The 27,524-nt window shown below is 38.5% G+C and overlaps 1 protein-coding gene across 2 annotated transcripts in view; it reads left to right on the top strand.

Moving 5' to 3' along the window:
* Positions 1-27,236, top strand: part of ADCYAP1R1 (ADCYAP receptor type I) — a 357,068-nt gene extending 329,832 nt beyond the window's left edge. Inside the window, exons 14-16 of one of the 2 annotated variants that reach the window (XM_073582199.1) lie at positions 17,700-17,829; positions 20,168-20,209; positions 21,537-27,236. In XM_073582199.1, the coding sequence (XP_073438300.1) occupies positions 17,700-17,829; positions 20,168-20,209; positions 21,537-21,755 (391 nt within the window). In that variant the 3' untranslated portion in view covers positions 21,756-27,236. The remainder of the gene's footprint in view (positions 1-17,699; positions 17,830-20,167; positions 20,210-21,536) is intronic. The other variant, XM_073582200.1, reaches the window with a different exon arrangement.
* Positions 27,237-27,524: the final 288 nt, after the last annotated feature.

Raw genomic sequence — 27,524 nt, 5'->3', positions numbered from 1 at the left:
ATGGAGGCATTGTTGTGGCTGTCCCTGTTCTGGAAACACTGTTGTGGATGTCTCTGTTATGGAGGCACTGTTGTTCCTGCTCTTTTATGGAGGCACTGTTGTGACGGTCTGTGTTATGGAGGCATTGTTGTGGCTGTCCCTGTTCTGGAAACACTGTTGTGGCTGTCTCTGTTATGGAGGCACTGTTGTTCCTGTCTCTGTTATGGAGGCCCTGTTGTTCATGTCTCTGTTATGGAGACACTGTTGTTCCTGTCTCTGTTATGGAGGCACTGTTGTGGCTGTCCCTGTTATGGAGGCACTGTTGTTCCTGTCTCTGTTATGGAGACACTGTTGTTCCTGTCTCTGTTATGGAGGCACTGTTGTGGCTGTCCCTGTTATGGAGGCACTGTTGTGGCTGTCCCTGTTATGGAGGCACTGTTGTGGCTGTCCCTGTTCTGGAAGCACTGTAGTGACAGTCTATGTTATGGAGGCACTTTTGTGACTGTCTCTGTTATGGAGGCACTGTTGTGGCTGTCCCTGTTCTGGAGGCACTATTGTGTTTGTCTATGTTATGGAGGCACTGTTGTGGCTGTCTCTATTTCGGAGGCACTGTTGTGTCTGTCTCTGTTATGGAGGCACTATTGTGCCTGTCTCTGTTATGGAGGCACTGTTGTGGCTTTCTCTGTTATGGAGGCACTGTTGTGGCTGTCTGTCTTATGGAGACACTGTTGTGTCTGTCTCTCTTATGGAGGCACTATTGTGCCTGTCTCTGTTATTGAGGCACTGTTGTGGCTATCCCTGTTATGGAGGCACTGTTGTGGTTGTCTCTTTTATGGAGGCACTGTTGTGGCTGTCTCTGTTATGGAGGCACTGTTGTGGCTGTCTCTGTTATGGAGGCACTGTTGTGCCTGTCTCTGTTATTGAGGCACTGTTGTGGCTGTCTCTGTTAAGGAGGCACTGTTGTGGTTGTCTCTTTTATGGAGGCACTGTTGTGCCTGTCTCTGTTATTGAGGCACTGTTGTGGCTGTCTCTGTTACGGAGGCACTGTTGTGGCTGTCTCTGTTATGGAGGCATTGTTGTGGCTGTCCCTGTTCTGGAGGCACTGTTGTGGCTGTCTCTGTTATGGAGGCACTGTTGTGGCTGTCTCTGTTATGGAGGCACTGTTGTGACTGTCTCTGTTATGAAGGCACTGTTGTGACTGTCTCTGTTATGGAGGCACTGTTGTGGCTGTCTGTTATGGAGGCACTGTTGTTCCTGTCTCTGTTATGGAGGCACTGTTGTGGTTGTCTCTTTTATGGAGGCAATGTTGTTCCTGTCTCTGTTATGGAGGCACTGTTGTGGCTGTCTCTGTTATGGAGACACTGTTCTTCCTGTCTCTGTTATGGAGGCACTGTTGTTCCTGTCTCTGTTATTGGGGCACTGTTGTGGCTGTCTCTGTTATGGAGGCACTGCTGTGGCTGTCTGTTATGGAGGCACTGTTGTTCCTGTCTCTGTTATGGAGGCACTGTTGTGGTTGTCTCTTTTATGGAGGCACTGTTGTTCCTGTCTCTGTTATGGAGGCACTGTTCTGGCTGTCTCTGTTATGGAGGCACTGTTATTCCTGTCTCTGTTATGGAGGCACTGTTGTTCCTGTCTCTGTTATTGGGGCACTGTTGTGGCTGTCTCTGTTATGGAGGCACTGTTGTGGCTGTCTGTTATGGAGGCACTGTTGTTCCTGTCTCTGTTATGGAGGCACTGTTGTGGTTGTCTCTTTTATGGAGGCACTGTTGTTCCTGTCTCTGTTATGGAGGCACTGTTGTGGCTGTCTCTGTTATGGAGGCACTGTTGTTCCTGTCTCTGTTATTGGGGCACTGTTGTGGCTGTCTCTGTTATGGAGGCACTGCTGTGGCTGTCTCTGTTATGGAGGCACTGTTGTGGCTGTCTCTGTTATGGAGGCATTGTTTGTGGCTGTCTCTGTTATGGAGGCACTGTTGTTCCTGTCTCTGTTATGAAGGAACTGTTGTGGCTGTCTCTGTTATGGAGGCACTGTTGTGGCTGTCTCTGTTATGGACGCACTGCTGTGGCTGTCTCTGTTATGGAGGCACTGTTGTGACTGTCTCTGTTATGAGGCACTGTTGTGACTGTCTCTGTTATGGAGGCACTGTTGTGGCTGTCTCTGTTATGGACGCACTGCTGTGGCTGTCTCTGTTATGGACGCACTGCTATGGCTGTCTTTGTTATGGAGGCACTGTTGTGGCTGTCTCTGTTATGGAGGCATTGTTTGTGGCTGTCTCTGTTATGGAGGCACTGTTGTTCCTGTCTCTGTTATGAAGGAACTGTTGAGGCTGTCTCTGTTATGGAGGCACTGTTGTGACTGTCTCTGTTATGGAGGCACTGTTGTGACTGTCTCTGTTATGGAGGCACTGTTGTGGCTGTCTCTGTTATGGACGCACTGCTGTGGCTGTCTCTGTTATGGAGGCACTGTTGTTCCTGTCTCTGTTATGGAGGCACTGTTGTGACTGTCTCTGTTATGGAGGCACTGTTGTGGCTGTCTCTGTTATGGAGGCACTGTTGTGACTGTCTCTGTTATGGAGGCACTGTCGTGACTGTCTCTGTTATGGAGGCACTGTCGTGGCTGTCTCTGTTATGGAGGCACTGTTGAGGCTGTCTCTGTTATGGAGGCACTGTTGTGGCTGTCTCTGTTATGGAGGCACTGTTGTGGCTGTCTCTGTTATGGAGGCACTGTTGTGACTGTCTCTGTTATGGAGGCACTGTCGTGGCTGTCTCTGTTATGGAGGCACTGTTGTTCCTGTCTCTGTTATGGAGGCACTGTTGTGACTGTCTCTGTTATGGAGGCACTGTTGTGGCTGTCTCTGTTATGGAGGCACTGTTGTGACTGTCTCTGTTATGGAGGCACTGTCGTGGCTGTCTCTGTTATGGAGGCACTGTTGTGTAGAGATGAGCGAATATTTAAATGTTCGGTTCGGCTCACAATCACCGAATTTGTAATATTTGCTGATTAAATCGCCGACTATAGCTGAACACACACAGCACAAAAGCTGATGTTTCCTAAGCTGTGGGACAGTGTGGGAAACACCAGTTGTCACGGGGTCCTTCTCTGGTATCACACAATTAAACAGAGCAAGCGAAGAGTGAACAATTCCAAGACCTTTATTCAGGCAAAAATACGAAAAGGTCCATATTCAGTCCACCACACAAAGGATAAGATAGTCCAGAATAAGAATGCAGTCCAGTATCAGGATAAAATGTCCAGGGAAACGAGATTCCACAACTCTAGCACCAGAGGATAGAAATGGGTCCTTCTCTCTGAAATGCAGCCTTTTCACCATCTTGTCTCTACCGGAACTGACTGTCCAGCTCCTGTTCTTCCCCCCCACCCCCTTCCTTGTCCAGGGGTAGTCAAACAAGTTGCCTCCCAGAGGAGAAAAAAAGGCCTTAGGGATTAATGCACTACAGGGGGTCATCAAGAGACAGATACAGTGAGGCTGTAGGCTTACAATGTAATAAGAAAAACACTATGAAAATAACTGGAATTGTTAAAAATAGGAATATACAAAAAATGACATCCACCTAACATATCACACCATCACACCAGCGTAGCACTTTTTTTATCGGCAGTGAAATCATCTCCGCCGGTCAGAGATCTGCGGTTCCCACGTTGTCAAAAGACAGAGCGAGCGCTCAGCTGTGATTAGAGGTATAAGGTTTACCGCCGGTCGCTGGTGTCAGCTGATGGGACTACTGATCCTGCTAATAATAGTGAGAGCAGGAGTGGATGATTGGGGTATTCATCAGCCGCTCCAGCGCTATAAATAAATAAATAAAAAACCTGCTTGGGTCCCCCTTATTTTTCATAACCAGCCAGACAAAACTCACAGCTGGGGGCTGCAACCCTCAGCTGTCAGCTTTAGCAAGGCTGGTTATGAAGAATAAAGGGGTCCCAATGCTGTTTTTTTTTTAACTATTTAAATAAATAATTTAAAAAAACAGCGTGGGGTCCCCCCATTTTTGACAAACAGCCTTGCTAAAGCAGACAGCTAGGGGCTGGTATTCTCAAGCTGGTAGGGGCCATGGATATTGGCCCCCCCAGCCTAAAAATAGCAGCCCGCAGCTGCCCAGAAAAGGCACATCTATTAGATGCACCAATTGTGGTGCTTTGCCCGACTCTTCCCACTTGCCTTGTAGCGGTGGCAAGTGGGGTTAATGTTTGTGGGGTTGATGTCACCTTTTGTATTGTCAGGTGACATCAAGCCCTGAGGTTAGTAATGGAGAGGTGTCAATTAGACACCCCCATTACTAACCCCATAGTCACATTCTATTAAAACACAGACACCAAAAATAAAGTCCTTTAATTGAAAAAATGACACCGTTCCTTTAATAATCTCAATTAAACCATACTTACGAACTCACCGAATTCCACCGAAGCCCTCGATCTCCTGTAATGAAACTAAAATAATAAAACGACAGTATACCATACCTGTCTGTCGTTCTGTCCCACGCCATAATCCATGTCTGGGGGAGAAATAGTTTTCAACCTGGACGGTGCCAAGGTGCGACCGTCCAGGTTGAGAACCATTGGCGACTGAGCTGCTGCAACCGCAGACTCCGTGACTCCTGTTGTGCCTGTTTCTGTTATGGAGGTAGTATTAACCATCACCTCTTTGACTAATGGACTTATAATATTTGCTTTCTGTTGTTCTTATGTTTTTCACTTTTGCCATTCCTCCATATTCAGTAACACTCATCTGAGAAGGACCCCCGTATTCATCTGCTGCCTTGTGTGTTGACTTGAAATGTCAGACATCCAAACAGGAAACTGTCATGTCAGCGAACCTGATGTCACATGTGTCATAAAACACGGTCTTTTCTCTCCTGTTTTGCACACAAAGACATTAGTTCAATAGATGTGTCACTTAGTGAGTCATTATATGAAAACATCTCACTCCATGAATAACAAGATGACAGACAGATCATTACAATAACAAACACTGCAAACTGTTACTAATCAATGTGTGTATCTAATCCCTGATATACAATATTATCTCTATATACATTATCCATAAGTGTTCTGCAATACCCAAAAATCATGCCTGAAAAAAGGGAAAAGGGAACAAAAAAGCAGCACAATTAATAATAATACAGAACCCTATGTACAAGAATATAACTACTATAATACTGCCCCTATGTACAAGAATATAACTACTATAATACTGCCCCTATATACAAGAATATAACTACTATAATACTGCCCCTATGTACAAGAATATAACTACTATAATACTGCCCCTATGTACAAGAATATAACTACTATAATACTGCCCCTATATACAAGAATATAACTACTATAATACTGCTCCTATGTACAAGAATATAACTACTATAATACTGCCCCTATGTACAAGAATATAACTACTATAATACTGCCCCTATGTACAAGAATATAACTACTATAATACTGCTCCTATGTACAAGAATATAACTGCTATAATACTGCTCCCTATATCCAAGAATATAACTACTATAATACTGCCCCTATGTCCAAGAATATAACTACTATAATACTGCCCCTATGTACAAGAATATAACTACTATAATACTGCCCCCTATGCACTAGAATATAACTACTATAATACTGCCCCCTATGTACAAGAATAAAACTACTATAATACTGCCCCCATATATAAGAATATAACTACTATAATACTGCCCCTATGTACAAGAATATAACTACTATAATACTGCCTCCTATGTACAAGAATATAACTACTATAAAACAGCTCCCTATATACAAGAATATAACTACTATAATACTGCCCCCTATGTACAAGAATATCACTACTATAATACTGCTCCTATGTACAAGAATATAACTACTATAATACTGCCCCCTATGTACAAGAATATAACTACTATAATACTGCCCCTATGTACAAGAATATAACTACTATAATACTGCCCCCTATGTACAAGAATATAACTACTATAATACTGCCCCCTATGTACAAGAATAAAACTACTATAATACTGCCCCCATATATAAGAATATAACTACTATAATACTGCCCCTATGTACAAGAATATAACTACTATAATACTGCCTCCTATGTACAAGAATATAACTACTATAAAACAGCTCCCTATATACAAGAATATAACTACTATAATACTGCCCCCTATGTACAAGAATATAACTACTATAATACTGCTCCTATGTACAAGAATATAACTACTATAATACTGCCCCCTATGTACAAGAATATAACTACTATAATACTGCCCCTATGTACAAGAATATAACTACTATAATACTGCCCCCTATGTACAAGAATATAACTACTATAATACTGCCCCTATGTACAAGAATATAACTACTATAATACTGCTCCTATGTACAAGAATATAACTACTATAATACTGCTCCTATGTACAAGAATATAACTACTATAATACTGCTCCTATGTACAAGAATATAATTACTATAATACTGCCCCCTATGTACAAGAATATAACTACTATAATACTCCCCCTATGTACAAGAATATAACTACTATAATACTGCCCCTATGTACAAGAATATAACTACTATAATACTGCCCCTATGTACAAGAATATAACTACTATAATACTGCTATGTACAAGAATATAACTACTATAATACTGCTCCTATGTACAAGAATATAACTACTATAATACTGCCCCCTATGTACAAGAATATAACTACTATAATACTGCCCCTATGTACAAGAATATAACTACTATAATACTGCCCCTATATACAAAAATATAACTACTATAATACTGCTCCTATGTACAAGAATATAACTACTATAATACTGCTCCTATGTACAAGAATATAACTATTATAATACTGCCCCCTATGTACAAGAATATAACTACTATAATACTGCTCCTATGTACAAGAATATAACTACTATAATACTGCCCCCTATGTACAAGAATATAACTACTATAATACTGCCCCTATGTACAAGAATATAACTACTATAATACTGCCCCTATGTACAAGAATATAACTACTATAATACTGCCCCCTATGTACAAGAATATAACTACTATAATACTGCCCCTATGTACAAGAATATAACTACTATAATACTGCCCCCTATGTACAAGAATATAACTACTATAATACTGCTCCTATGTACAAGAATATAACTACTATAATACTGCTCCTATGTACAAGAATATAACTACTATAATACTGCTCCCTATCATACATTGTTATGTTTATTGTGACAATTATACAGCTCCATCTTTTTGTTTATTCCCTGTGTCACATATGTCCATGTTCTATGTCTGTACTTGTGTTGTGAAGAGTCTTCTCCTGTTCTTTGTCAGTGGTGGTCAGGCACGTCCAGTAATAAGCTGACCTGTTAATCTTGTCATGTCCATCAGCTGCCTTCAGAAATGCTTCTGTAACAGTAAGACCGCTAACCAGTACTCATTCAAGATGTCTGAGCTATCCGTGGTTACACTGTAAGTGTGCTCTACCCTGTACCATTGCAGTGTTTGCTCTGCGTGATGGTGTTGTGCGTGTTGTGCGTGTCCAGCTTTATCAGTCTGCATGTTGTATCATTGTCTCACAATTTCCTAATTGTATGCCCTTCAAGAAAAGATGCCCCATTTCGAGAATTAAAATGTCTTATTTATGAAATAGCTTAAAATATCCATAATGTCAAAGTATGTGTACACAACTTCCCGGGAAGTAGTAAGCACAATAATAAGTGGGTGTCGGGAGGTGGAGGTGTAATAATAGTAACAATCAAACCAGGGGAAGAGTCTTGAGGAGATCATTTGCATATTCCCAGTGCCTTCTGGGATAAGTGAAGAGTCTCCGCGAGCTCAACGATCACTGGGTTTTGGCCGTTGCAGCTGAAAAGAGGAAATCGGAAAACCAGGGGAAGAGTCTTGAGGAGATCATTTGCATATTCCCAGTGCCTTCTGGGATAAGTGAAGAGTCTCCGCGAGCTCAACGATCACTGGGTTTTGGCCGTTGCAGCTGAAAAGAGGAAATCGGAAAACCAGGGGAAGAGTCTTGAGGAGATCATTTGCATATTCCCAGTGCCTTCTGGGATAAGTGAAGAGTCTCCGCGAGCTCAACGATCACTGGGTTTTGGCCGTTGCAGCTGAAAAGAGGAAATCGGAAAAACCGCGCGCCTATCGGCGCGCGAATTTGGGCTCATCTTTCATCGTTTTTAAGAAATCTCAAGATGGAAGAGGCCAGGAGCCATTTGGTGAGCTGCATTTCTTGCTACATGTTCACAGACTTACCAGTGGAAAAGCCAAACTTCACATGCCACAAATGCAAGCTTGTGTCCCTGTTGGAGGAAAAGTTGCAAAATCTCGAAGAGAGGTTAGCTACGTTGAAGATCATTAAGGAAGGTGAAGAGTTCTTGGACAGAGCAGAATTATCTCTTCATGTTACAGAAAGAGAAGAAATTCGAAGTGCACCTGAAGAAACAGAGGAATGGAGACATGTGACCCAGAGAAGCAGGAGGATCAGGAGGCAGTCAGCACCCATACTGCTCAGAAACCAGTACCAGGCTCTCACGCAGGAAAACAATGAAGAAATACATCAGGATAAGACTTTGCCAACAAGCAGCAACCTTGTACGCCTTCAGAGTCCTCCTGGATGGAGAAAGAAAAATGTTGTGAAGAAGAAACGGAGAGTGGTGGTCATGGGGGATTCCCTGTTGAGAGGAACTGAGGCCGCTATCTGCAGACCGGATATAACTTCAAGAGAAATGTGCTGTCTTCCAGGTGCAAAAATTAAAGATGTGTCTGACAGGATATCAGGACTCTTCAGACCTACAGATGACTACCCATTCCTGCTACTACATGTGGGGACAAATGACACTGCAAGAAACGACCTGGAAACCATCTGCAGAGACTTTGAAGACTTAGGCAAGAAAGTGAAAGAACTGGGAGCGCAGGTGGTCTTCTCTTCCATCCTCCCAGTGGATGGCCATGGAACAAGGAGGTGGAATAAGATTCTGCAGGTGAACAACTGGCTACGTCGATGGTGCCGTCAGCAACGATTTGGATTTCTGGATCACGGAGTGAACTACTTATACGATGGACTACTTGCTAGAGATGGGGTGCACCTTACGAAGACTGGAAAGCATGTATTTGGAAGTCGCCTTGCTACACTTGTAAGGAGAGCTTTAAACTAGAACAACATGGGAAGGGAAGCAAAAGACCAGAAAAAGCCATACACCTGACAAATGCTATTGAGAACTCTGCTATTAGAAGTGGAAAGGAAGAACAAAGACGAAAGAATCTAATTAATAAAAATATTGGAGAAAGAGAAACCAATTACAAACTAAAATGTTTCTATACTAATGCACAAAGCATGGGCAACAAACAAGGAGAATTGGAACTACTAACACAGGAAAAGAAATATGATGTCATTGGAATCACTGAAACTTGGTGGGACAATACACATGATTGGAATACAAGACTAGAAGGATACAACTTATTTGCAAGAAACAGACTTGATAAACGAGGAGGGGGTGTCGCATTGTATGTTCGAAATGCGTATATCTGCACAGAGATTGAAGCTTCAGAGACTGGGAGTTCTGTGGAAACTGTTTGGGTAAGAATACAAGGACAGAACAATGGAAAGGACACCATTGTAGGCATTTACTACAGGCCGCCTGTGCAAGCTGAAGCTATGGATGAACTCTTTATGCATCAAATGGCCAAGTTCTCCAAAAAATATGACATAGTTGTCATGGGAGATTTCAACTATCCAGACATTTGTTGGGAACCTCTCTCAGGCAAAACTAACAGGTCAAGGAAATTCTTATCCTCTCTTGCTGACAACTTTATCTTCCAAAAGGTAAGGGAGAAAACAAGGGGAACTGCTACTTTGGATCTAATCCTTATAAACAGGGAGGAAATGGTTGAGGAGGTAAAAGTGGCTGGGACCCTAGGAGGTAGCGACCATGCTATTTTAGAATTTTGGATAACTAGAGGCGGAAGACCTGTGAAGACTCAGACTTCAAGGTTAGATTTCAGAAAGGCAGATTTTAAGGGATTCAGAAAGAGAATTGGAGGGATCCAATGGCTGGATATCCTTAAAGACAAAAATGTCCAGGAAGGATGGGAAATCTTGAAAAATGAAATTCTCAAAGCACAGTTGTTAACAATTCCGAAAAGAGGGAAGAATAGGAAGCAGTTAAGGAAACCAGGATGGATGAACACAGAACTTAAGCACATGCTAAAAAGGAAGAAAAAAATGTTTATAAAATGGAAAGAGGGAGGCATATCTAAAGAAGAATATAATGCTGTCTGCAGAACCTGCAGGGCACAAATCAGATTAGCTAAAGCGGAAAATGAATTGAGGCTTGCAAGAGATGTCAAAAGCAATAATAAAGGATTTTGGGGATATGTCAAAAGTAAAAGAAAAGTCAAAGATGCCATAGGATTTTTACAGGATGAAAATGATGAAATGGTAAGACAGGATGTTGAGAAGGCTGAACTTTTAAATTCCTATTTTGCATCTGTTTTCTCTCAGAAAGGAAATGTAACATCAACTGTTATTCACTGTCCTATTAAGGGAATAGAAGAATCCAGGATATCTATAAACAGAAAGATAGTGAGGAAACACTTAGCTAGCCTAAATGAATTCAAGTCTCCAGGTCCAGATGAATTACACCCCAGAGTACTGAAGGAGATAGCAGAAGAAATTTTTGAACCCCTCTCTATAATCTTTGAAAATTCTTGGAGAACAGGAGAAGTGCCAGAAGACTGGAGAAGAGCAAATGTTGTTCCTATCTTCAAAAAGGGGAAGAAGGTGGACCCAGGTAACTATAGGCCGGTGAGTCTGACTTCTATACCAGGAAAGATCTTTGAACAAATTATTAAACAACATGTATGTCAATACCTGGATAAGAAAGAAGTGATTAAACAGAGTCAGCATGGGTTTGTAACTAATAAGTCATGTCAGACTAACTTAATTTCCTTCTATGACGGTATCACTGATTGGGTGGATCAAGGAAATGCTGTAGATATAGTATATCTTGACTTCAGCAAAGCATTTGACAAAGTCTCTCATACAATCCTTATTGAAAAAATGATTAAGTATGGAATGGACAAGGCAACTGTTAGGTGGATTCATAACTGGCTTAGTGATCGGACCCAAAGAGTGGTCGTAAATGGCTGCACATCCAGTTGGAAGAATGTCTCAAGTGGGGTACCACAGGGCTCTGTCCTGGGCCCTGTATTGTTCAACATCTTTATCAACGATTTAGATGAAGGAATTGAGGGTAAACTGATTAAATTTGCTGATGACACAAAGCTAGGAGGGATAGCTAATACTAGAGAAGAGAGAGAGAGGATTCAAAAAGATTTAAATAAACTGGAGAAGTGGGCAGCAACTAACAGAATGGTTTTTAACAGGGAGAAATGCAAAGTACTACATCTGGGCAATAAAAATGGAAAAAGCATATATAGAATGGGAGGAATAGGGCTAAGTGACAGCACATGTGAAAAAGACTTGGGTATACTAATAGATCACAGACTGAATATGAGTCAACAGTGTGATGCAGCAGCAAAAAAGGCAAATGCAATTCTAGGATGTATTAACAGAAGCATACAGTCTAGATCACGTGAAGTCATTATTTCCCTCTACTCCTCTTTGGTCAGACCTCATCTGGAATATTGTGTCCAGTTTTGGGCACCACATTTTAAAAAAGACATCAACAAACTGGAGCAAGTTCAGAAAAGAGCAACCAGAATGGTGACCGGTCTGCAAACCCTGTCTTATGAGGAAAGGTTGCAGGATTTGGGAATGTTTAGTTTGCAAAAGAGAAGACTGAGAGGAGACTTAATAGCTGTCTACAAATATCTAAAGGGCTGTCACATTGTAGAAGGATCAACTTTATTCTCATTTGCACAAGGAAAGACTAGAAGCAATGGGATGAAACTGAATGGGAGGAGACACAGATTAGATATTAGAAAAAACTTTTTGACAGTTAGAGTGATCAATGAGTGGAACAGGCTGCCACGAGAAGTGGTGAGTTCTCCTTCAATGGAAGTCTTCAAACAGAGGCTGGACAGACATCTGACTGGGATGATTTAGCGAATCCTGCTTTGAGCAGGGGGTTGGACCAGATGGCCCAGGAGGTCCCTTCCAACTCTACGATTCTATGATTCTATGATTCTATGATCATATATTCAACATGAAAAGTGATAGATAAAAGTTAGATAAACACTGATAGACTTCCCTGGAATTTGTGTATAGATACTTTGACATGATATTATAAGTTGGAACCTTGGGCGGAAAGGTGGCAGATGCGGTTAACAATGATAAATGTAAGGTGATACACATGGGAAGAAGGAAACAATATCACCATTACACACTGAACGAGAAACCACTGGGTAAATCTGACATGGAGAAGGACTTGGGGATCCCAGTTAATGATAAACTTACCTGGAGCAGCCAGTGCCAGGCAGCGGCTGCCAAGGCAAACAGGATCATGGGGTGCATTAAAAGAGGTCTGGATACACATGATGAGAGCATTATACTGCCTCTGTACAAATCCCTGGTTAGACCGCACATGGAGTACTGTGTACAGTTTTGGGCACCGGTGCTCAGGAAGGATATAATGGAACTAGAGCGGGTACAAAGGAGGGCAACAAAATTAATAAAGGGGATGGAGGAACTACAATACCCAGAGAGATTAGCAAAATTAGGATTATTTAGTCTAGAAAAAGGACGACTGAGGGGCGATCTAATAACCATGTATAAGTATATAAGGGGACAATACAAATATCTCTCTGAGGATCTGTTTATACCAAGGAAGGTGACGGTCACAAGGGGGCATTCTCTGCGTCTGGAGGAGAGAAGGTTCCTCCACCAACATAGAAGAGGATTCTTTACTGTTAGGGCAGTGAGAATCTGGAATTCCCTGCCTGAGGAGGTGGTGATGGCGAACTCAGTCAAAGGGTTCAAGAGAGGCCTGGATGTCTTCCTGGAGCGGAACAATATTGTATCTTACAGTTATTGTTGGGTTCTTTAGAAGGACGTAGATCTGGGGATTTATTCTGACAGAATTTTATAGACTGAACTGGATGGACACGTGGCTTTTTTCGGCCTTACTAACTACGTTACTATGTTACTATGTTATTTTAAGCTATTAAATAATATATTTGAATTCTCCATCTAAGGGTGGGATCTGTCTTGTAGGGCATAGGATTTAGTTTTCTGCACACACTCTTTATTATTTATTTTGTGAGTCGGTATTGTAATTTCAAAATGTTACAAAATATGTAAATATCGTTTTGTTTTCCTTGTATTGTATCAGCCTCAATCACGGACATTGTTGCAATATCTCTCTGGCTTTACTCCATGTACTACTGTGCTATGCCTAATGCGGGGCCGGGAGTCTTTGCACACTTTATGTTCCTGTGTCTTGTGTAGCGTGGTGCAGGGCGGTAGCTGTCGGCACTCGTCTTCTCTGGTCACGCTTCGGTACACTGTATGAAAGAGCGGGTCGTGGCTGGGTGTGGGTTTTAGTGGTGTATAGGCCTTACGCCCGTACAGGCTTCCTTTAGCCGATGGTGTTGGCCGGCCAGAACCACGATGTACAGATTACTAACGAATAATTCCATTCAAACATGAGGTCTTTACTGAACTCGATAAGGGTTATGTGCAAGGGATAGCGGTACACAGGCTCACGCACGTTCCCTTCTCAGTAAGAAGCCTGTTCATTCCCTCTGCATCCTTCCTCTATAAGCTGCTCCAGGGCTCTGCCGCTCATCTTACTCCACAACAACCCAGATTCTACGCCATAGTCCTGATCAGCAAGTTTCTCTTCACTCACTCAGCGATTCCATGTCCTATCACTATGGACCACTCAGGACCCCCATTAGCCCCACGCTCTCAGGCCTTTTTAGGTCAATTACTTTCAACACTAGAAAGCTCTTGGGTTTCTCATGACTCAACAACTTACCCAATAATGTCTTCCAAAAGGTCTCTCTCTCCTGTCAGTAACTTTCTTTAGGATCTCGCTATTCCTTGCTCTAATCTCTTCTAACTGTGGATCACCCCTTGGCAGCACTGCACACTTATACAGTCCAAACTCTATCTAACACTATCCAGGAAGCACAGTCCTGTCACTAGCCCTGTGGGCTAGTCTCAGCATTGAACTACTTCTGATCCTGCTGTCTGTTGCTGGGCAGACCTATTCATCTGCTTATTGTTCAACAGTCATATTAAAGAGCTTTAGACACTACTGTATAGATTATATACCATGAGCATAAAAAGAGAATTTACTGTGTACATACACTACATTACTTACCCTGCACTGATTCTGAGTTACATCCTGTATTATACCTCAGAGCTGCACTCACTATTCTGCTGGTGCAGTCACTGTGTACATACATTACATTATTGATCCTGAGTTACCTCCTGTATTATACTCCAGAGCTGCACTCACTATTCTGCTGGTGCAGTCACTGTGTACATACATTACATTACTGATCCTGAGTTACATCCTATATTATACTCCAGAGCTGCACTCACTATTCTGCTGGTGCAGTCACTGTGTACATACATTACATTACTGATCCTGAGTTACCTCCTGTATTATACCCCAGAGCTGCACTCACTATTCTGCTGGTGCAGTCACTGTGTACATACATTATATTGCTTATACTCCAGAGCTGCACTCACTATTCTGCTGGTGCAGTCACTGTGTACATACATTATATTGCTTATACTCCAGAGCTGCACTCACTATTCTGCTGGTGCAGTCACTGTGTACATACATTACTGATCCTGAGTTACATCCTGTATTATACCCCAGAGCTGCACTCACTATTCTGCTGGTGCAGTCACTGTGTACATACATTGCTGATCCTGAGTTACATCCTGTATTATACCCCAGAGCTGCACTCACTATTCTGCTGGTGCAGTCACTGTGTACATACATTACTGATCCTGAGTTACACCCTGTATTATACTCCAGAGCTGCACTCACTATTCTGCTGGTGCAGTCACTGTGTACATACATTATATTGCTTATACTCCAGAGCTGCACTCACTATTCTGCTGGTGCAGTCACTGTGTACATACATTACTGATGCTGAGTTACATCCTGTATTATACCCCAGAGCTGCACTCACTATTCTGCTGCTGCAGTCACTGTGTACATACATTACATTACTGATCCTGAGTTACATCCTGTATTATACTCTGAAGCTGCACTCACTATTCTGCTGGTGCAGTCACTGAGTACATACATTACTGATCCTGAGTTACATCCAGTATTATACTCCAGAGCTGCACTCACTATTCTGCTGGTGCAGTCTTTGTGTACATACATTACATTACTGATCCTGAGTTACATCCTGTATTATACTCTGGAGCTGCACTCACTATTCTGCTGGTGCAGTCACTGAGTACATACATTACATTACTGATCCTGAGTTACATCCTGTATTATACTCCAGAGCTGCACTCAATATTCTGCTGGTGCAGTCTTTGTGTACATACATTACATTACTGATCCTGAGTTACCTCCTGTATTATACCCCAGAGCTTCACTCACTATTCTGCTGCTGCAGTCACTGTGTACATACATTACATTACTGATCCTGCGTTACATCCTGTATTATACTCCAGAGCTGCTCTCACTATTCTGATGGTGCAGTCACTGTGCACATACAGTACATTACATTACTAATTCTGAGTTACATCCTGTATTATACTCCAGACTGCACTCACTATTCTTCTGGTGCAGTCACTGTGTACATACATTACATTACTGATCCTGAGTTACATCCTGTATTATACTCCGGAGCTGCACTCACTATTCTGCTGGTGCAGTCACTATGTACATACATTACATTACTGATCCTGAGTTACATCCTGTTTTATACTCCAGAGCTGCACTCACTATTCTGCTGGTGCAGTCACTATGTACATACATTACATTACTGATCCTGCGTTACATCCTGTATTATACTCTGGAGCTGCACTCACTATTCTGCTGGTGCAATCACTATGTACATACATTACATTACTGATCCTGAGTTACATCCTGTATTATACTCTGGAGCTGCACTCACTATTCTGCCGGTGCAGTCACTGTGTACATACATTACATTACTGATCCTGAGTTACCTCCTGTATTATACCCCAGAGCTGCACTAACTATTCTGCTGGTGCAGTCACTGTGTACATGCATTACTGATCCTGTTATATCCTGTATTATACTCCAGAGCTGCACTCACTATTCTGCTGGTGCAGTCACTGTGTACATACATTACATTACTGATCCTGTTATATCCTGTATTATACTCCAGAGCTGCTCTCACTATTCTGCTGGTGCAGTCACTGTGTACATACATTACATTACTGATCCTGAGTTACATCCTGTATTATACTCCAGAGCTGCACTCACTATTCTTCTGGTGCAGTCACTGTGTACATTACATTACTTGTCCTGTGTTTTTTGGTGCTGTTGCTTTCTTGACTTCTGTAGTCTTACCAGTGCTGTCAGTGATAGAGGACTTTGTATTTGGATTTAACAATTCTGCTCTGTTTCTATATATTTTGTATAATTTTATCTATGAAAGGAAATATTATCTTCTGTACATTTAATTTCAGCCATAAGATCTTGACAATCGCACTCATCCTTTCTTACCACTAGATGGCAAAAAAAAATAAGCAATTTGAACATTGTGTTTATTTTCATGGTTTGTCTAGTCATCTTTCCTTGGGAGGTCTCCGCTCCTCTGTCTCATGGCTTCTTGCTTTCTAGGGATGGGGTGAGCGGAGTCCTCTTATCACTAATGGGCAGAGTCATCGCGTTATCATTTGAGGACAGGGGATGTAACTACAGATAAGAGCTCTATTTTCACGACTGAAGACCTAATTAAGTGCAAGATAGCAACACTACAATTCATTCAAAAGTACAAACAAGCCTCTGAGTGCAGCTCCATTGTTGGTTCCGGTTCTTCGGGGGCGGGGCTGTATTACACCTCTGAGGTTCTTATACATTAGGCCTGTTTCACATTTCCGTTCGCTTCCATCAGTCAAAATCCGCCGTTTTGCAAAAAAACGGATCAGCCATCCGCGGCGGATTTTGACGGATGGTCATCCGTTGGATCCGTTTTTTGACGGATCCACCAAAATTTTGGCGTCCGCTGTCTTGAGTGGACGGACAAGGGAACGTTCTTTGCCTGCGTCAAAACAGCGGATAGCAACGGATCCGCCGCTATCCGCCATTCGTTATAATGGTCGCTTATGGGCAGCGGATCTGTTGCCAGCCGTTAATTGACGGAATCCGGCAACGCATCCACTTTTTTACATTGAGCATGCCCGGAATAATTACCTTGCCAGAAATTTAACCCCCAAATTCCGGTCTGGCGGCAGAATATCTCTCTTTCTCTCTTTCTCCTCTTTTCCCAGACTCGTGTTCCTTTAAATTTCAGTCATCCGGTGGCATCCGTTTGTGCCACAATGGAAACGGATCCGTTTTTTCACAACCTGGTGGATTTTGACTGACGTCAAATAACTGAAATGTGAAACAGGCCTAAGATCCCGTACTCTGCAGTACCGCCTATAAAAAAGACGTGCGTCTGACATATAGCGGCCCCCAGGGACGTCTTACAAAATGACAAATAAAGAGGTGCAAAGTATTCTTGACGTGAGATTCCATGACCCGATGCATTCTTTCCTTTCGTAGGAGGCTGGCCCGTTCCACACTCCTGCTGATCCCGCTCTTCGGAATACACTACACCGTCTTTGCCTTTTCGCCTGAGAATGTCAGTAAGAGGGAGCGGCTCGTGTTTGAACTGGGACTTGGATCATTCCAGGTATAAATATGAGAAAGATGGGGGAAAAAAAAAGCTGCAAATTGTTCTTCTTCTTCTTCCCAGTACCGGTAAACTTTGTCATTTCCCCTTGCTACAATATTACCAGGTATCATTAAATATGTTCCTAGTTTCTGGTAATCGATAACTGAATTATTACTTTCCGAGTGACAGAAAAGTTTGGAAATCCAAACCTTCATCACTTATAGCCTTGGGACCTGTGTTATGAATGAGTCACCGTAGGATAGGAGGCAAAAACAGAAATACAAGCTAAGTCCAGAAAACCAGAGAAGTTGGCAGCTATCGGATTGCAGACCCCTGAACCTATCAACAACAACTAGCAGTAGCCGTGGGGTGTTCCTACGGTGCCCTAGACCCCTCGATCACAGCCGGAGAACTAAATAGCCTAAAGACAGAAAGGGAAATCTAAATTGCCCCAGAGCAGACCCCAGAGCAATAGGCAGCCCCCAACATATAATGACGGTGAAGCAAGATGAAAAAACATTCACACAGATAGAAAGATAGGCTGAGCAAATGATGGGGACCAAGCTAACTAAATAGGACAGGATAGAAAAGCTGCTGTCTGCAATCCGCCAAAACCCTATCAAAACAAGAGCCAACAGACTGATAGGGAAAAAAGCCCTGAAGACTCTAGGCTTCAAAAAGACTATATCAGTACTCAGGTATTTTCTGAAGACAGAGCAAAAAGGAATTCAGCTCACCCCAGTAGGGAATGGCAGAAATCCAGAAAAACAAGGCAAAACAAAACCAAAACACAAATGCTAAAAGCAGAGCAGAAAACTTAGCTTTTGAGGAGCAGGAATCAGACTGGTCTCCTAGAATCCCTCTGAGAAATCACCAGCAAGGCAGAAGGGCGTTGGCTGCCTTATATCCAGTCAGCAATTCCAGTCGTCATCATCCCGCTCAGGTGCTTTGTAATCAGCCTCACTACCTTCCTTCACCAGAAGAGGGAGTTCATCAGACCTCAATGGTGAAGGGGAAAATGAACTCACAACAGACCTGGATAACATCTTCTAAGTATCTGTAAAGTTTGGAACTTCCCCAATTAATGGTCGTCTAAAAATACAGAGCATCAAATTGACACGGTTTTGATCCTCTACATTCAGGGGAAGTTTGCTCCTGCCCAGACTTGCTTGTAGATCTGTAGGGTTCACAGCCACTGCTGCACAGTTCTCTCTCTTCACTACTTTTTCAATAAATAAAAAACAAAAAGAGCAAATGAAGGAGCAAGATCAAAAACATATATAAAAAAAAATACAAATTTTATTAACAATGATTAAAATTGCAAAATATATTACATCACAAAAATGTATATAAGAATATGTGCCTATAATAGCTCGATAACTATGAGAAAGAGAACACAACCATCGGTAACAATCAAATACGTGACCACTCAGAATATTTATATGAATGAAAATAACATTTAGCAAATACTAAATTGAGCTTTACCAACAATATATAAAGACATCATGACTGTCCCTAACTCATGAAACATCAGATGCTAATAAAAGTATATAGGTTATTACCTGCAGTCATGATGCAAGGGGGGGGTACCACCTGTAATAGAACACCTCGACGCGCGTTTCACCGCCGCTTTGCAATTTCGTCAGGAGGTACAATAAATAAATCCATAGTTTCTCCCAAATCTTTTTATCTGGTGACCATAATCTAAGCTGCCACCATCTGAGTAACCGTACTATGGAAGATTGAGGATTCAATGACTTACAGAAATTTAGACCCATCTCAGACACAAGTGTGTATGGTTTGTTACATTTTGGATAACCTCTTCGAGCGTCTGTGAAGTTTGGGACATCACCAATTAATAATGATACCTTAAAGCTGCTGAGCACCGAAGTTGTGCAGTTTAGAAATTCCCCATTAAGGAAAACTTTACTTATGCCCAGAGAGGGTGATCAACAAGTGGAACAGGCGGCCACGAGAGGTGGTGAGTTCTCTTTCAATGGAAGTCTTCAGAGTCTGAAAACCGGTAGAAAAATAGTAAGACCATAATTGAAAAAATGAAAAATAATGGTACATTGACATTTTTACTTGACATCATCAAAACAAAAAAACTAAACCTAAAGAATCAGAGCTGTTGTATTTTTTTCAGTCTGTTTTTCCCTCTTTATGATGCCACTAAAATTCAGCTTTTTAAATTTAAATCACGCGTCCCACGCGAAAAGAAAAAAGCTAAGGCTTTTGCAAAGAAAGGAGGAAAAAGCAAAAGCAAAACAAAGATGAAAAAGATCACTGTGGTGAGAAAGGGTTAAACAGAAGTAGATTTTTTTATGATAGTTTTTCTTGTCTCCGGCTTTCTCAGGGCTTCGTGGTCGCCATCCTTTATTGCTTCCTGAATGGAGAGGTAAGATCCCGATTATTCTGCATTTTGCGACTTTTCCTTTATATACTGAAGGCAAAATCCAGATGAAAAGGCCGAACAAAGCGAGGTAGAAAAACAGATCAGGTAGGAAAGTAGTGGGCAGGTCCTCAAATGGGAGCGAGAGAGAGGTAGATAGAAATATAATGAATAGATAATAGATAGATAATAGATAGATAGATAATAGATAATATATAGATGATAGATGATAGATAAATGATAATAGATAGATAATAGATTATAGATGATCGATAGATAGATGGTAGATAATAGATAGATTGATAATAGATAGATCGATAGATAATATATAGATGATAGATGATAGATAAATGATAATAGATAGATAATTGATTATCGATAGATAATAGATGATCGATAGATGGTAGATAATAGATAGATTGATAATAGATAGATCGATAGATAATAGATAGATGATAGATAGATAATAGATGATCGATAGATAATAAATAGATAATAGATGATCGATAGATGGTAGATAATAGATAGATCGATCGATAATAGAAAGATAATGGATAGATAGATGAAAGATAGATAAATGATAATAGATAATAGATGATCGATAGATAATAGATGATAGATAGATAGATGGTAGATAATAGATTGATAGATAATAGATAGATAATAGATAGATAAATGATAGTTAGATAATAGACAGATAATAGATAGATAGATGATAGATAGATAATAGATGATAGATAATAAATAGATAATAGATAGATCGATATATAATAGATAGATAATAGATAGATTGATCAATAATAGATAGATAATAGATAGATGATAGATAGATAAATGATAATAGATAGATAATAGATGATCGATAGATAATAGATGATAGATAGATAGATGGTAGATAATAGATTGGTAGATAATAGATATATAATAGATAGATAAATGATAGATAGATCGATAGATAATAGACAGATAATAGATATATAGATGATAGATAGATAATAGATAGATAATAGATGATAGATAATAGATAGATAATAAATAGATAATAGATAGATTGATCAATAATAGATAGATAATAGATGATCGATAGATAATAGATGATAGATAGATGATAGATAATAGATAGATCGATAGATAATAGATAGATAGATGATAGATAGATAGATAGATAATAGATAGATGATAGATAATAGATAGATAAATAGATAGATGAGAGATACATAATATATAGATAGATAATATACAGATAGATGATAGATAAATAGATAATAAATAATGAGTATTTACCATCCTGTTCCATAACAACAAAAGTACATAAAAAAATGACCTTTTAAAGTTTCTCCCTAAAGGTGCAATCAGAAATAAAGAGAAAATGGCGGAGCTGGAAAGTCAACCGGTATTTTGCTGTGGATTTCAAGCACCGTCACCCCTCACTGGCGAGCAGCGGAGTGAACGGGGGGACACAGTTGTCCATTCTGAGCAAGAGCAGCTCGCAGATCCGGATGTCCAGCATAAATGCGGAGAACCTGGCCACATGAGATCAGACCCGGCCTAAACATTTTCTAACATCGCTCTTTTTTTAGTTTTTATTACTATGGGTTTGTTTGTTTGTTTTTCATTTTATTTTTTTATTGAATGGTAGAAGGGGGCGATAAAGTATCGGCGCATTGTGTCTGGGTATTACAGAAAAAACAGAGGTTTTTGGATGAAAAGAAGGTAGAAAATGGATTTTTCGGCTTTGTTTCCAAGCAATATAACTTCTACACATACAAGACAATCCATGAAAAACACTTTTTTTTTAAAGCTAAAATACTCTGTTTTTTTTCAAAATATTATTAGTTATAAATTAAAAAAATTCATTTAAATTCAAAAATAAATTCAAGAACAAAAAACAAAAAGCAGAAATGAAACAGTTAAAAAAAACTGAGTAAATAAAAAATAAGTAAAATTCAGTTTAATTTTTTTTTTTCAAACCGATGCAAAACAAGTTCTGTAACCTCTCAATTTTGTAGTGTCATTTTATTTATTTAAAATCCAGTTTTTTTTGCCTTCATTTTTGTACCAGTTTTCATAATTGTATCTTCCATTGTCAAAAAAAAAAATAATAATATGGAAGGACTTGATTTACTCTTTTTTAGGCTAATTATTTCATAGCAAAATTTTAATTAAATAATTTATTATGTTGTAAACCAATAATACATATCAGGCAGCTTGAATTTTTTTTTCATTTGTTTACTTTTTTATTTTATTTTATTTTTTTCATTTGTTTTCTTTTTATTTTATGTTTTTTATATAGTTTTTTTCATTTGTTTACTTTTTTATTTTATTTTATTTTTTTATATAGTTTTTTTCATTTGTTTACATTTTTATTTTGTTTTTTAAATAGTTTTTTTTCATTTGTTTACTTTTTTATTTTATGTTTTTATATAGTTTTTTCATTTGTTTACTTTTTATTTTATTTTTTCATTTGTTTATTTTATTTTTTATATAGATTTTTTCATTTGTTTACTTATTTTATGTTTTTTTCTATAGTTTTTTATTTGTTTACTTTTTATTTTATTTTTTTATATAGTTTTTTTTCATTTGTTTACTTATTTTATGTTTTTTATATAGTTTTTTTCATTTGTTTATTTTTTTATTTTGTTTTTATATAGTTTTTTTCATTTGTTTACTTTTTTATTTTATTTTTTTCATTTGTTTACTTTATTTTATTTTTTATATAGTTTGTTTCATTTGTTTACTTATTTGATGTTTTTTTCTATAGTTTTTTATTTGTTTACGTTTTATTTTATGTTTTTTTATAGTTTTTTTCATTTGTTTACTTTTTTATTTTATGTTTTTATATACTTTTTTTTCATTTGTTTACTTTTTTCATTTTATGTTTTTTATATAGTTTTTTTTCATTTGTTTACTTTTTTATTTTATGTTTTTTTATATATTTTTTTTACTTTTTAAATGAATGAAAAATGTGAATTAACTGATTTCAGATGAATTATTATTGTGTCTATAGATTGCACTGTTGGCGGCGACGGTGGATGCAGGGTGGATCTGCACAAAATTTAAAAAAAAAGCAGACGACGCAAAACATGGAGAACCGAATAGTATTATTTTAGTAATATAGCAACATTTTTGCAAGAGTAATGGTAATGTTTCTCATAAACACTGGAAAACAGCATATCATGTGATAGAACACTAACAGTATTAAAATATATTTTTTACAAAAAATTCAAAAAAAATGATATATATATGTAATTATTATTACTATTATGGATATTTTGTGAACAGTCTTGCATACCTTTGCCTTGTATCCAGAAAATACATCTGGGACATATTTTCTTAACTCATAGTAATAAGATGTCAATTAACTTTACGAACACTTTACAATAAAATTAACGAGTCATTTTATTTTAGTGTAAAAAAACAAAAAAAAAGCAAAAATCTTTAAAAGAACACTGGATATTCTACATTTTTTGAATATTTTTTTTAATTATTATTACTAAAAGCCGATGTATACATAGAACACAATAAGGAAAAAAGAAAATCTATACACGGTGGCTTCATAGAATGTAACGATCGTTTTGAAGACGAGATTGATGAGAATCAGAAGGCAGATCAGAATGTATATAACAGTATATAATGTGTATATAAAATGCAGATGCGTGTTTACATTATGCAAAGCAACTTTTGTTTTTCAAAAATACATTGGACTGTGATGTTAGTCGTGCCATAGATCTCTCTGAGCCATTTTTGAAAAACTTTTTAATATTTTTAGATGTGGGATGAAAAGACGTTTTCATATTCCGTTCATGATATAGACGTCTGAAAATATTTAGACTTTTCAAATGACGTTTTACCACTGGATTTTGTTTGTAGTCATCCAACACCAAGTGATTGGTCAAGTAGACCGATGTGCAAGGTCGCCACATCTACCACTGTTGACCTTTTTCCATGAGTGGAACACCCCAACACAGAAGAAAAAATATCTGGAAAGATCAAGAGGACATATGTCACAACCTCTTGTCACCACCATATTTTACTATGAGGCTCTCATGGCCAAATGCACCAAGGCTTGAGGACCCAACATTTTCCACTGTTGAGTTTTCTCCATGTATGGAACAAACACAAAAGAAAAAAAAAAAGCTAGTGAGATCAAGAGGATATATGTCACAACACCACCATATTTTAATATGAGGCCCTCATGGCCAAGTACACCAAGATTCAAGGACTCATCATTTTTCACTATAGACTTTTCTCCATGGATGGAGCAATCCAACACGAAAGAAAAAAATATCTAGAGAGATCAAGAGGACATATGTCACAACCTCTTGTCTTTAGATCTCAACACCACCATACTTTACTACAAGGCCCTCATGGCCAAGACTCTAAGACTTGAGGACTCAACAATTTTCATTGTTCTTCATGGATGGAACAACTCAACACAAAAGTAAACAAATTTCTGGACAGTTAAAGATGAAATGTGTCACAACTTCTTGTCTGTAGAACCCTAACTCCGTCATATTTTACAACGAGGCCCTCATGACCGAGTACACCAAGATTCGAGGGGAAAACATTTTCCACTCTTGACTTATCTCCATGAATGGAACAATCCAACACAAAGAAAAAATATCTGGATGGTTCAAGAGGAAATGTGTCACAACCTCTTATCTGTAGACCCCAAGCACCTACGAGGCCCTCACGGCTGAGTACACCAGGCCTTGAGGACTCAACATTTTCGATTGTTGACTTTTCTCCATGGATGGAACAATTCAAAATGAGTGTGAAAATATTTGAGCATTTCAAAAGGAAAGTTTTCACTGAATCTTGTATATAGATCCACATTATCAATAGATTTCACTCTCAGTGGTCAGCTAAACCAATATCTAGGGTGCACCATATCTACCATTGTTGTTTTTTCTCAATGGTTATAAGAATCCAACCCAACTTAGAAAGTATCTGGACAATTCCAAAAGAAATGTGACAGACAATATTGTCTTTAATGCCTCAACACCAGAAGAAGATTTTACCACAGGACCCTCAGTAGACAAAGACCTATGAACTTGACATCTATTGTTGACTTTTCTCTATGTGTGGAACAATTCAATACTAGTGAGAACATTTCTAGATATTTTAAGAGAACAAAATGACACTAAATCTTGTCAGAAGACCTTCAACACGCACCAAATTTTGTTTTGCTACAGGGTCCTCATAGCCATTTAGACCAATATGTTAGCTCATCTAGTCTACCACTTTTAACTTTTCTTCGTGATGGAACTATCCAACAAAATAGATAAAAAAATTTGGACAAATCTAGAGGAAAAGTGACAAATGTCATATCAACAAATGTCAACTCTTCTTCATAGATGTAACAAGCCAACACAACTGAGAAATTTTAAGTCACTAAATTATTCTATTGGTTGCAAAAATCATCATATTGTATTGCAAATCCCTCATGAGACGCAAGGCCACAACGTCGGAAATACAAATGGGCCAATCGAAAAGGGGCTTCCACAATGCATATATTTAGCCTTAAATTAGACTTCGGCTGGAGAATAGCTACCAAATTTTATGCCAGCTTTGGTTTCACTTTTTGTGGTGGCCATTTAGAAAAATTAACAAATGAGAACATTTTTATGCTTTCAAAAACTATCTAAAAATTGAAGATAATAAGACTCTATATGCTATAAATATTTATATTTAAGAAAAAAAAAACATTGTGGTACCCCATGGATTCTTCCCCCCCCCCAACAATGTGTACATGCTGGAAAATTGTCTAATTTTTTTTATTTTTAAAGTGAAAAATACCTGAAAATTCTTAAATTTTTCTAAATATTTCCAGCTATTTCTCTTATCGGAGATCACCTTATAAAACCAGTCTGTGATTTCTATTCTGTCCTCATTATTTAAATACCTGGTATATAATTTTTTTTGTTTTTTTTTAAATAATGTGGTCTGCAGAAACAATTTTTTTTACAGAAAAATTTCAACCAAGATATTGATTGGTTCGTTGATGTTCATGTTTCTATCCATTGCGCTGTATTGGTAAATGTAAGATAGAAAATATTCCTAGGAATAAGGTATAACTATTAACCAGCCCCCGATAGATATTAGATATTTTTTCACAGACTAGTAGGATGTTCTAAAAATCTGGTTTCTATCGGATTAATTTTTTTTCTCTTTTTGATTGTTTTCAATCAAAGATCTCGAAAAACTCCTTAGGTTTGACACATTCACTGACCCAACGGACGGGGAAATTCGTAATTGAAAGATCTTTCGGCCAATAAAGTTTTTGATGGCCAACTCAACCTGTGAATTAGAGATTTTCTAAGTTTAAGTGATAGGTACTGTAAATTTCAAATTGAAAAACACACAATATTTTGAATTTCCGCCCCCCAAATTTCTGTATTTCTGTTAGAACATCAGAGGTCCCTCAAGTGCCTTTTCCACCACATTTCTGTCCTTCAACTATCACACGGGTTCAAACAACTTGAAATAAAATGAATGAAATATACCAGCTATACTTAAAGAAGTAGAAGAACCAATCAAAAGTGTCAAAGCAAAAAATATGTAAAGAGAAATATAGTTACAAAAATATTTTTTGTTAGGAATAGTTAGAATGTGACAGTATTTTCAAAAAAAAAAGAAAAGAAAAATATATATATCTATAACTAAAGTCTCTATATAGGAAAACATTAACTCACATGAAATTACAGAAGAACCGCAAACACGTAAAGTATTCTAAATTTTTTAACTTTAATTTCAATTCTTGCGTTTAATCACATTTTTGCAGATTTACTTTCGCCTTTATACTGCTTTTAATTGTAGGTTTCATTTAAACAGAACTTACTCTGAATGTGGGAAGTGAAAAAGAAGAAAATGAAATCTAAAAGCGTGTAAAAAATAATGAAAAAAAATAGACCTAGAAACGATTTATTTAAATATAGAACACAAAATATGTTTTTGTTTTGTTTTTGTTTTTCAAAACGCATAATAATGTTCTAGTAACCTGCAGAAAAATGTGCCAAATTAATTCTACAAATGACTTGTAATATAGTTTTCCATCAGCTCCGGTCTAAAATAAGGTTTTATTTTATTAAGTTTAATTTTTTTTTGAAGCTATAAAATGATGTCACAGATGATAGAATACATGAAGTTGTGTCACAGAAGATAAAAGCAGGACAAAATTAAGTGCTATTCAATCAGCAGGAACAGTTACATTTATACGACACAAACATCAATGTTTTTTTTTCACGATAACTTTTATTGGGCACTGACCATAATGGGTAATTTTATAAATCCTTAAAAATGTTTTATGAAAAATGGTAAA

This window comes from Dendrobates tinctorius, unplaced genomic scaffold, assembly GCF_039654945.1.
Source record: "Dendrobates tinctorius isolate UK_male_01 unplaced genomic scaffold, ASM3965494v1 ptg000070l, whole genome shotgun sequence".
NCBI classification, from domain to species: Eukaryota; Metazoa; Chordata; class Amphibia; order Anura; family Dendrobatidae; genus Dendrobates; species Dendrobates tinctorius.
Note: the sequence above shows the minus strand (reverse complement) of the source record. Positions and strands in the feature narration are given on the sequence as shown.